Source organism: Puma concolor, chromosome A1, assembly GCF_028749965.1.
Source record: "Puma concolor isolate L17-30 chromosome A1, mPumCon1.1.hap2, whole genome shotgun sequence".
Lineage (NCBI taxonomy): Eukaryota > Metazoa > Chordata > Mammalia > Carnivora > Felidae > Puma > Puma concolor.
Window position 1 is genome coordinate 161,511,891 of NC_141667.1, and position 12,037 is coordinate 161,523,927.

At 51.4% G+C, this 12,037-nt stretch overlaps 2 protein-coding genes across 3 annotated transcripts in view; one reads left to right on the plus strand and one right to left on the minus strand.

Annotated features, from left to right (window-relative positions):
• The window catches only part of COL4A2 (collagen type IV alpha 2 chain), a 174,253-nt gene extending 172,576 nt beyond the window's left edge, over positions 1-1,677 (minus strand). The window contains exons 1-3 of one of the 2 annotated variants that reach the window (XM_086708425.1): positions 1,535-1,677; positions 223-310; positions 52-106 (exon numbers count right to left, since the gene is read on the minus strand). In XM_086708425.1, coding sequence (XP_086564551.1) covers positions 52-106; positions 223-266 — 99 coding nt within the window. In that variant the 5' untranslated portion in view covers positions 267-310; positions 1,535-1,677. Of the gene's footprint in view, positions 1-51; positions 107-222; positions 311-619; positions 918-1,534 lie in introns of those variants that run through there. The other variant, XM_086708424.1, reaches the window with a different exon arrangement.
• Positions 1,023-12,037, plus strand: part of COL4A1 (collagen type IV alpha 1 chain) — a 155,011-nt gene continuing 143,996 nt past the window's right edge. Inside the window, exon 1 of the mRNA XM_086708422.1 lies at positions 1,023-1,180. Coding sequence (XP_086564548.1) covers positions 1,097-1,180 — 84 coding nt within the window. The 5' untranslated portion in view covers positions 1,023-1,096. The remainder of the gene's footprint in view (positions 1,181-12,037) is intronic.

A 12,037-nucleotide genomic window follows, 5' to 3' on the forward strand; every position in this document is an offset into this window, starting at 1 on the left:
TCCACACTCTTGCCCGAGAATCAGAGCCCGTGAACGGGACCCAGGACTTACCGCCAGGACGCTCTGGGCCAGGAGCCCCACTGTCACAGCCCCCAGCAGCAGCCACCTGGAGGGAGGGAGAGGGAGCGCCATGAGCGCGCCGGCTCGGCTGGGCAATCCCCGGGTCACCCGCAAGGCCCCCCGCGCGCAGGACCCACGGGGACGCGGCCGAAGGTGGCTTACCGCCGCAGGGCAGGGCTGGACGCCAAGCACTGGTGACGGTCCATGCTTCCGATCCGGCCTCCCCGGGCGCCGCTCGGTCCCTCCTAGCCTGGAGGGCGAGAGACAAAGCGGCCTCAGCAGGGGCTGGGGAGGGAGCATCCCGGGCCCCCGGCCCCCAGCCGCGGGAAAGCTGGGCGCGCCCCCGCGCCCCTGTAGGGGTGACAGAGAGCGGCCCCGAGACCAGACGCAAGAAGGGGGAGCCCTCCACTTAGGCCCCGCTCGGCGCTACTTCGCTGAGGCCGCCCGGCGCCCCCCCCCCCCTCCTCCCCAGCAGAAGCGCTCACGGCCCCCGTCTGCTGCGGGCTCCCCGAGTCCCAGCCCCCGGCCCGGGGCTCGTTGTCCCCGGGGCCGCCCTCACCTCGCGCCCGGCGCCGGCGGCCGTCCGCGCGCATCCGCCGGGGCGGGAGCGCAGGCGGCGCGGTGGCCCTGGCGGGTCCCCGGTGCCCGCCCGGGTCCTCGGTCCTCCGCCCGGTGGGCGAGCGCGGGGGCGGGGGGCGCGGGGTCGCGGGACCGCCGCCGGAGGGTGCGGAGCGCAGAGCCCTGGCGTCCCGGCGCGCGGCAGCCACAATCCCCGGGCCGCGCGCTCCCGCCGCCTCTTACCCGCGCCGCAGGGTCCTCCCCTTTGAGACGCCGCCCGCGCGCCGCCGAGGGGAGGGGGCAGCGCCAACAAATTGAGGAGCTCGCCGGGCCGCGCTCAGGTCTGCGCCGCGAGCCGCCGCGCCCCGGACGGTGCGCAGCGCCCGCGCCCCGGCCCTCCGCGAGCCCGCCGCCCGCCGCCCGCCGCGGCCCCCGAGCGCCGGCCCCCGCCGCCACCCGCCGCCCCGGGCGCGCCACCATGGGGCCCCGGCTCGGCGTCTGGCTGCTGCTGCTGCCCGCCGCCCTCCTGCTCCACGAGGAGCGCAGCCGGGCCGCTGCGAAGGTGAGTCCCCGGCCGGCCCCGCGCCCCGGCGTCGCGCCCCGAGCCCCGGCGTCGCGCCCCGCGCGGCCCCTTTGTCCCCGGACCGAGCCGCCCGCCCCTCCGGGGGTGGGGGGGGGGAGGTCGCGCGGGGGCACGGCCGGGTGCCCTCTCCGAGCCGGTCCCCGCCGGTGACTCCCGGTGGGCTGCGCTGGCGCATCCGTTAGGGAACCTCCTTTGTTGTGGGCTGGGTGGGGGCGAGGTGGACGAGTCCCCGGCGCCCCGGGCGAGCGCAGCCGAGCGGGGTGCGCCCCGTGCCCGGGACTCCGCGGGATTTGAACTCGCAGCGCGGGGGCCTCGGCGGCCCGGCGCCCTCACCTGCCCCGGGCGCCCCCGGGTGGGCCGCGGCCCGGTGGGCAGGGCACGCGCGCCCACGCCGCTCACAGCCCCACACTTGCGCCCGGGAGTCGCTTTGGGCGTGTTTCTCCCGTTCTTGGGCGACTCTGCTGGTTGATGCTGAACAGTTCTGGGCCGTTTGCCTGGAAACAGCTGTATCTTTGCTTTCCCACGACTGTGCTGTTGCGGGAGGACCGGCCGGAGCACCAGTGGGGCTCCTGTGCGGCGCGGCTTGAAAAGTTAGGACCCCTTGCCTGTTACTTGTATACGTTGAACAGCTACAACCACGTTATATCTGGGAGTGAAAGCAAAGCGAAACTACATCTTAGTGTTCTAAGCACAAATTGTTTTCCTCGTTTTCATTTCCTCCGCTGTGTGTTTGCCCGGAAAGGATCTGGGAGCTCGGCTTGCTGGAGTAAAGGCTCCCAGCCCCGGTGGGTCCTTGATGTACTGCTGTTTCCTTTTTTTCCCTTTCCCTCAGACAGAATAAAGACGTCCGCCCTTACCCAGTGGGGGAGCCTTGTAGACAAAACCCCGGGAGAGTGTGGCTTCTTGGCCCAGTTTGCACCGCCCCCCCCCCATTTAAAATTATTTTGCTACTTGCCACTTTTCCTACTTACTGGCTCACTGTTTCAGATCCTAATCTTGCTCTTAGGTTTTGTTTGTTTGTTTGTGTTTACTTCTCTTCTGGAGGATTGATTGCCACCAGCCCCGCTTCACTCTTCACTGGGTGTAAAATGTACTAACTGTTAGGTGCCAGGAGAAACCGGTAGTTCGCACACATGCCTCATCATCCCAGACCTGACCCTTTACTGGCTGCTCCTTCATCGGTGTTGAAAAGGCTGGTGATCACAGCAGCAATTAACTGCAGACGATTTCTCCCAGCCCCGGAGTCGGGCCAAGCGCCATGCTCGGTTTAAACGCTCTTCAGTAATGGTGACAAAATACTTTCAAAAGAGGAGTCTCTAGAGCACGTTATTTGGGTGCAGAAATATTGGCCAAAAGATTTATGACTTCCAAGGAGAGATTGCTAAACTCGGTGGCAAACAAATGAGAGAAAGTTCTCTAATTTGGAACTACGAATCTCTGACTTAGAGTGTCTAATTGAAAATCTTAGCAAAGCAAAGCTAATTGTCAGAGCTAGCTTTTCAAACAGCCAGGACTTTAAAGGATGAGCCACTCACTTACAGGGACCCCTGTTCCTGCCTGGGAAACCAAACTCATTGCTCTTGAGTTTGGGATGCTTTCACTTCCCTTTAATTATTCTCTTAGGCCCAAGCACATTCCTTTCCACTGGCTTGACTCTAAGCCACAAGGTATCGCCTAGTATCTTAGGATATCTGGCGTGTGAATGGACACTCTCTGGTCAATCACCATTGACTTACCAGGCATTATCATTGTACTTCATTTTTCCTTGCTTAATCAGAGATACATGGATATGAGTTATGGGTGTACACAAAAATCCAAAAGTAGTAATTTGTCTAATTTTAAAATTGTTTCACTCTTCATGCCATCAAGAACATTTTTTGCTTACTTCTTTGCAGAGTTACCAAAAAGTTGAAATGACTTCAATACTCATCCAATCAAAATACATTGAAAAGTACATTTGAATGCAAAGTGCTGTAAGTCAATCAAATCTGAACTCAGAAGCCAACATGAATGATTCTTGGGTCACCTGTGCCTTTGAAAGAGTGTCTGAGTCACACTTTTACCTGCATTTGTACCTGTCCCAACATCACCTCCTGTGCTGGGCGAGAAGTGCACTCCCCACTCCCCATATGAAAGGCTATTTGATTTTATATTTGACCATATATGCCGTGGCCCTATTGTTCATTTACTAGTAGATGGGTTTTATCGGCCAGTGACTTTTCCCCAAGCCGAATCTGCCCTGACTCTCCTGCACAGCTTTTCTTTCTGAGACAGGAAAGGAGGAATAGGGTGCAAGCCTGAGACAAAACTGTGCCCCTCGTGTTATGGCCGTGAGTGCCCTCTGTTCTCAGTTAAGCAGTCAGACGGAAGGGAGGTGTCCCCACCACACGCGGCCTTCAGACTCCTCCCTCACTGGTCCCAGGGACACCCCTTAACAGAGATTATTTCTCAGGATCAGAAATGTGCACTTTCCTATGTGTGTGGTGATGCCTGCCCAGTGGTGTTGGCACCGTCAGGCCCTCACTCACTCTCCTGGGACTCAGTGACCCGGAACTGCAATGAAGTGAGAGTTAGTTCCCGTGTGAGTATGGACTGTGTTCTGCTGCAAATGTAATTTAAACGAGAAGGCTGATTTCCAATTTAGACCCAATGACAGAGACACCACCAGCAGCCCAATATTTCAGGAGTGCCATTGGTGAAGACATGATCCAAACCATCGTGTTCTTAACGTATAGACTTGATCAGAAGGAAGGTGTATGCGACAACTAGGTAACAACCGGCAGGAAGAGTGTGTGTGCATTGTGAGTGTGTAAGGGTGGACCCTCACAGATGTATTAGTGGTGTCGATTAATCACATACGCAAAGAGCCAGTGCGGTTTAGGGACGAGACAATCTTCAATTTTATCTGCTTTGATTAAGCAACTGAATTTGGAGGACTCATTCACCCTCCGCCTCCGGCCCTGGCAGACTTGCCCCTTCTCCCAGGGACCCCTCCCTCCCTTCCTTTGTTCCACACATGTGCCCTGGGCCCTTCTTCATGCCCTGTGTTCTGCCTGGTGATGGCCGGGCCACAGTGAGGGGGACCCACCCCGCCTCTGGAAGCTCGCGGTTCGGCAAGAAGTGCTGAGCAGCAGGTCAACACCACTCAGGCTGGTCAGTGCTGCGGTCAAGGTAAATCGAGGGCCGGGAGAGCCTCTAACCAGCTCTGGGGAACTCAGGGAAACTTCCCTGAGGACATCCCACCTCCAAATCAGAGGGGAAAATAGAATTATAAGCTCAGTGTATTATTTTCATGAGTGTTACGGTACATTATACTCAGAAGGGGGGATAAATCTACCCACATGTTCTTTCGTATTCCTCCAGGGGTTTGCATTTAAAAATGAGCCTAAGGCTCCCTCCCGTGAGATACCAACATGTCATTGCCTCTGTTATTAACGTGGTAGCTGAACTTTCCTCCCGGAAGGGTAGAGACACTGAGGGACGAGGTCTCAGAGAACAGAGGTGAGAAGTGCCCAGCTCCCACCAGTGGCCCTGAGATTGGTGGTGTCCCCTCTCCTGAGGCTGCAGGCCCATCAGGATGTTTGGAAAGTTGCCGCATGGATGGCTGATTCTAGACTGGAGTGCCTTTAGGAACTGACCCAGAAAACCTACCCTCACTTGGGCAAGGACATGAGGGAATTCGCAAAACCCTGCATTATTCATTAACAAGACTGTTGGCAAATGTCTTGGGACTGGTAGGGATGGTCATAACTTTACCAGTTCAGTTATTGGTTAAGAGCTGGTAAAGGTTTTGCAGACCAGTCGAACCCACCAGCGAGGCTCTAAGACAAACCCTTTTAGAAATCCGGAGGGCATCAAGACTGGAATAAGTTACAACACTTGTTTTGCAGAAGTATATACAATGTTTGTTATAACATTTGTTCCAGAAATTTAAAAAGGATTAACCTCATTAAAATGCCTCTCCAGCACATTCGGTATTTTGAATTCTTGAGGTGGAGTGAGCAAAAGCAACAATAGAATGCCTAAAATAATATCATTAGGGGATTGTTCTTCCTGCTATTATTAAACAACCACTAAAAAATGTCAACTGTAAAACAATACAAAAGAATATTCCTACCATTCTGACGTGTACAATGAAAGAGGATATAAACCAGAACACGTTTCAATGGTTAATTTCTTTTGAGGAGTTGAACCCCGTAAGAATGACTGGGGTTAATATTTTTCTCGTCCGGCAGCCAGTGAGCTGCTTCCAGCCTTTGTTTCCCTCCATTGTTCTCCTGGTCCCAATCCAGTGACATGGGTCTCTTCTAGTTTTCTTCTGCGTCTCCCTTCTGCCTGTCCCCAGGCCTTCAGCGTTGGCTGTGCCGTGGGGTCTGCTCAGCTGGCTCCTCTGTCTTCCCCGTGCTATCTCCTCTCTCACTGGGGAGATCTCCTGGAAGGATTCCTCATCATTCCCTGAAGGGGGCTCCAGACTTTTCTCTTGATTTCCAGTCTTGGGTCTTCATGTTCCTGTGGGACAGGTCACCTTGGCTCTGGTCTCAGACTCAGTGAGAGTGTTCAGAACCCAACTTGCTGCTTTTTACCCACCCCGGACCGCCTGCGCATCCCGACTGTGGTCTTTTGGTCGTTGATGTCCCCGCGGCTCCTGACGCTCAGCTTGGACACAGTGGCTTCACCCCGAGGCCTCGCCCTCTCTGCTTTCCCACCTCCGCGTCACTCAGTCCCCAAGGCTGCATTGTCTTAGTTCTAGGGGCTTCACTGTCCCTGCCTGCTTTCTTCTCCCACGGCCATGGCCCCCTTCCGGTCTGTGCACCTTGGGCCGGGTGGCCACAAAGCCCTCCGGCTCCCGCGCCTCGTTGCGGCCACAGGTTCTGTCCATTTGTCATGTTGTCTTGAGGCTAACGGTATTCAGAGATCCCGCTTAGGACCACGTGATTCCCCTGACAGTGGCTACGTGCTGTCTAACCAAACCTTCCCTTCTTTTCAGCTGGGTGGTTTGTGTTTGTTTTTTAATAAAGACTTTATTTTTTATAGAGCAGCTTTAGGCTGACAGGAAGGTGCAGACAATGCCCCCCACACCCCCTCACCCCCCACTTGAGCACAGCCTCCCCCATTATCAACATCGCCAGCCAGAGCGCCCCGTTTGTCCCAATGGATGAGCCTATGGTGACGCATCATCGTCACCCAGACCCAGAGTTTCTGGTTTACATGAGGGTCACCCTTGGTGTTGTGCGTTCTGTGGGTTTGGACAGATGTGCAGTGACATGTCGCCGTCACTGAATATCACACCAAGCGTTTTCACTACCCTCAAGATCCCCTGGGCAACTCTGCTCATCCTTCCCTTCCCCCACCCTCCTGGCAACCACTGATCCTTTTATTGTCTCTATAGTTCTACCTTTTCCAGAATGTCATATAGAACGTAGCCTTTTCACACTGGCTTCTTTCTCTCGGGGATACGCCTTTCAGGTTCCTCCGTGTCTTTTCATGACTTTATAGCTACTGTGTTTTTAGCACTGAGTAAGAGTCCACCTTCTGGACGTACTGCTGCTTATTCATCCATCACCTACCGAGGGGTATCTTGGTTGCTTCCAGGTTTTGGCGATTATGAATAAAGCTGCCGTGAACATCCAAGTGCAGGTTTTTGTGTGGACATAAGTTCTCGCCTCCTTTGGGTAAACACCTGGGCATGTGATTGCTGGGTAGTATGGCGGAAGCATGCTCAGCTATGGGTGCCCACCATGCTGTGTTCCAAGGTGGCTGTGCGTCCCCACTGTTATCATTATGAACGAGAGTTCCTGTGTCTCCACCACACCCTCCTCAGCACTCGGCGTTGTTGGTGTTGGGTTTTGACCATTCTCCGTAGTAAGTGTGTCTTGTGGTGTCTCATTGCCACTTTAATTTGGATTGGGTTTGCGTGCCCTCCGCAGCCCGGATCCGTGGAATTTATGTGGCCTTCTTCTTCATGACTCCCCAACCTAGAGGTTGGGTAATTGTCACAATGGACCAGTCTCTGTGTTCCATGGGATGATGTAATCGCTTTGAGCCTCAGGTCCCTACTCTAGTAATATGATGTCCGTGGGAACCTTCACATTGCCCAGTGCAGATGTGCCCTCAAAGCAGGTCAGAACTCAAGAAATGTGGGGTGTTATCACTGCCGCGTGGCTGGGATCTCATCGTCTTATGTGTGTTAGTCTGACGGCCCTGACAATTCCGAGACACTGGAGGACACGGCTTCTTTTGAAAACGCCCCCACTACGCGAGGAGCGCCTGTCCCATGGAGGGAAATCACTGAGCTCTTGTCATCGGTGCTAGTGTTTGTGGGTCGCATTCAACTCTCCACCCCGCTGGGACCCCAGGCTGGCACATGGGAGTGGTGTTTCATCTCTGTGGCGGTGTCGGGGAACGGGAATAAAATTAGTGCCAAACAAAGGTGTTTCCTCTTCATTTGGAATTTGGAGTAGTTACTGCACCATAGACTAAACACGACTTGGAAATATACACAGTGCTGAACTCTTGACGTAAATAGTTCATTCCGTGGTTTAGTGACATTCCTCGCTTTGACATCTTTGATTTTTCATCTGCTCACTATAAGAACGTTTCATGTCACCTGAGTTGTGAGTCTTGCTGGATTTGTGGTGAAGCAAAAGACAAATGAAAGCACCCAATGGGACATTAAAGGAATAGTCCATGCACCATGTGGCGTTGGTTTCACCTCCTGCTGATGAAGGACAATTCTTGAACCCCCCTCATCTTCTCCTGCTCTTAGAATCAGTACTTTGTTCAGAGTTTGGGAATGACTTTGTTCGTTACTGAATACATAGCTCAGTGGCCTGTGGGCATTTCTTTCTGGGTCCGATAACAGCAGGTTGTGGCTTGGTCTGGGTGAAGCCGTAATGGGAGTCCATTGCTTTCCACATGTACTGACAGTCGGAGGAGCTGTTTGTACCCTCTCTCAGAGAGAGTCTAGCCACTTAAAATAAATGTCGTGCAAACCCAGCAGAATATTTTGGAGACCTAGTATGCCTGTGTCTGACGTTTTCGTTAAAGTTGTTAAAAGTTTTATTGACTGTTTGCTTTAGAAAATCAACATATTCCTCCATGGAGAACAGAACCCAGGGCTTTCTAGTTGTAACTCGGAATGCCTCCAGAGCTGTTGGCACAAGTTTTCACGGCAGCCGCTCACACTGGGTGATGGGAAGAGGTTCAGAGAGGTGGGTGGCAGGCCACGGGGGTGCCTTCACTTGGGACAGGTGAATCTTCCCTGACATATGTCAGCTAGCACGTGGGGCATTTGGCAGGCCTCAGGATGTTACAGATAAACCAAGGATAACTATACTGGTCTATTCCTTTGTTTCTGATAAGGAAGTGTTAATGGATACTTATACATACATATGTAAGTGTATAATGTATCTATCAGTGGAAGATTGGGGGCTACGTCTCCAACAGTATTTTTCATAGAGTAAGCATATTATTTTATAATACAAAGAAACAACCACAGTTTATTCTAAAACCCCACCAGGATCCTTTCAAGCAACCAGTCAGCATAGGAGTATTTATTCCTACGTCATCCAAGAGCGTCAGCCCTAAAATGTCATTTTAAAATGCAGGCAACTCCTTTTCCTAAGTAGTGTTAATTTTTCAAGTCACGTTTTAGAATTTTTTTTTTTTTTAAAGAATACAGTAACACCTGAATGTCACAGAGTTATTACCGAGTTGTGTGAAACTTACTTACCAAGTCCAGACCATTCCTGGAGAAAGGCTTGAGTGAAGGTAACATTCTGTCTTTTTATACCTCTAACATGCAAGGTTTTATGAGGAAGAGAAAGGTCATGGGACCTATCACGTGGCCCATTTTCTGTCATGTCCATTTGGAAAATACTTGACCTGACTTTATGTCTTAAGTAGAAGTAATGGTCTATGAATGGGTCAGCTCAATTCCAGGGACTCAGTGAGCCAGGCGGAAGCAATGTGTCATTCTCTGGGATGCTTGGCTTGGGCTGTGCACACACCGCTTCTTGGAAAGACCATTGCGATGTCTCAGAGGCATCCGGAGAGGAGCCCCGCGTGGGGCAATGGACACTGCGGTTAAATTCAAGGGTGCTGGTTCCCCTCCTGCTGCACCTGTCCCCAAGCTGTGGGACCCTGTGCAACTTCCCTCCCTCTCTCCGCCCACATTTCCTCACCTGGACCATGGCGATGGCGGTGGTTGGTGCCTGGCTAAGAAGACATGTATGCAGATTAAATGAGTTAATGTTTACCGGGCGTTTATACAGTGCTGGGCACCATTCTCTTTGTTAAATGAAAAATCAGCACTGAGGAATAAGTAGTGAAGTAATTCTGTCATCAAGGCACCCCGAAGGTCACCTGGCCCAGTAGTTCTGGAACTTGTGCTCACAACAGACTCTCCCGGGGGCTTGGTGAAGCACAGGTGCCAGGCCCCCTCCTAGAGTCCCTTATTCGGGGGTGCATTGTGCACCTGAGAGCTGCCTTTCTAGCAGGTGATGTGCGGCCACTGTTCCAGAGGCCATGGGTCTTGTCCATTCCTTTTTCTTATGGGGCCAGCTGCTTGAGGATGTGGGCTATCCACCTGCTCTTCTGGGCGTTAGTTTGCCCTCAAGTAGAAGCTGAACTGTTGTATTGAAAATGACTCACAATTCTCATTTTCTTCTTATTGGTTGTTGTTGCCACTGGCAATCCCAGTTCTAGCCCTGTGGTGCCATTTGAAGCGGGAGAAGTGGGAAGAAGGTTCTAGAAGTATATATGTGGAGTGTCTGTGTTTGAGAGTTAATTTGAGGGGGTTTCGGCCAATGAGAGTTGAGAAGATGCTGGTGCCTTGTGGTCTTCCTCTCCTCAGGACACGGGACATGTGTCTTCTCAGGATTATCTACCTTAAGTCAGAATTTTTGCCATCTCTAAGACTCTGTTCTCACACACACACACGCGTGCGCACACACACACACGCACACACCTGCTGAGAATGTGCACAGGCCGTTTGCTTACAGGCTGGCCGGGCCAGAGGGCAGGTGGGTTGTGAGGCTGGCCCCCCAGGGCGTGGCTGCCATGTCTTGCTGTGGCCCCCTGTCCCCCATGGGACTGTTGCTTGCCCTCCTCATGAGGAGTTTCTGTTTCGTGTCCTATTATGGCTAAATCTATTTCCTGGATATTAAAGACCATTTGGGGTTAGTGGTTTAAAATAACTCCTAAATTTTGGTCAGGAAATGGCCTATAAAATTGAGATAAACTTGCCAAAGCAGGAAGATGGGGGAACCACTACAGTATGAGTAGTTCAGCTTCTGGGTCGGACGTATTTTGGAGAAGAGTGCAGCCATGGTCCAAGCTCAGTTCTGTTCACTGAGAAACTGGGGAGGGGACGCTCTTTATTCCATAGGGTATAGCGGGCAGTGTTCTTGGCTCATCCCTTGTCTTTGACAAGCATTTTGGCACGTAGACGTTATGCTGACGACAGATGCGTTTTATCAGTTGGTTCAAACAACTCCGAACAAACAGCTATCAGGCGCCTTAGTAATAATTAGATTTTGTTTTTCCAAATGCTGAACACAATAAGATTGTATTTCTTTATTCTGGAATTCAGGCTCTTAAAACTTGAAAAAAAATTTATAGTTAATCATTTTTTTATAATTTCTTGGTGACCTTAGATAATTTTTCTGCTCTCATAGAGTGATTATGTGTGAGTATAGGATAGACTTACACGTCCTTCCCTTGACTGGATAATTCATTTAAAACATACCTAACTTTGGGCATTGTTTTAGGCCAGAAGGCGGATTTGTAATCAAAGCACGCCCCCCCCCCCCTTTTTCTTACATCCTTGAAAATAAAATAAATAAAGCTAAGAATTCACTTAGGCACCTAGCATAAAGTAATGGGTCCATAACTCAGTATCTTGCTTCTGGCATTCAAAATGTGTTCCACAAATGTGTGTTGAACACTCACTAGAGGTCGGAAAAATATGTCGGCAGTTAGAAGAGTTCTTATGCTTTGTACTCTGCTCTGTGCCCAAGTTAAGGTAAGAGCAATTTTAATAATGGTATAATAGATGTTATACTGAACAATGAAGATGTTCACGGTGCTCTTTTTTGCCCCCAGAGTTTTCACATAGGTTCTGAAACTGTAGAGAGATCATCACGCAGTCATAGACTCTGGGGCCAGACCACATGGGTTTGAATTCTGGGTTCACCGTTGACTTGCTGTTTGACTGTGGATAGCCTTCTCAGCCTCTCTGTGCTTTGTTTTCTCGTTTGAAAGTAGGAGTGATGGTACTGTTCCTTTGTAGGATGGTTGTGAAGACAGCGTACGTGATAATACATTCCAAGCACCTAAATGAGGAACTGTTATATCACGGGTCCCGGACACGTCAGCTCTCATTTATTTCATGATTATAAATGATGTGGACTGAAAAATATCTTCCTTTTACCTCTACGTCATTCCTTAAAGTGCGGTAATTCCTGGGTAATTTACAGATTAGGATTATAGTGATATTCACATATTTCAATTAATTGAATAAGTTTTTATTGCATAATTTTAAGGGTATAATTCTATTCCCAAGGTTGAAAACTGGGCTTTAAAGACAAGAATAAAACCAACACGAGCAAATTGAAAGGAAACACAGTGTAGTGATTCCGCACGGGAAGTGACCGTATTACCGTAGTTTCTGACTCTCGCAAGATGCCCTGATGGTTGGTATTTGAGAGCCACTCAGAAGAAGGTGTCTTCTGGGGTTTCTTCCTGCACGTGGTTAGTGTGAAAAGAGCATGGTTTAATAGAGTATTCTGCAAAAGTGGGAACCGCTTTCCAGAACTTTCTGCCTGACCTTGTTCA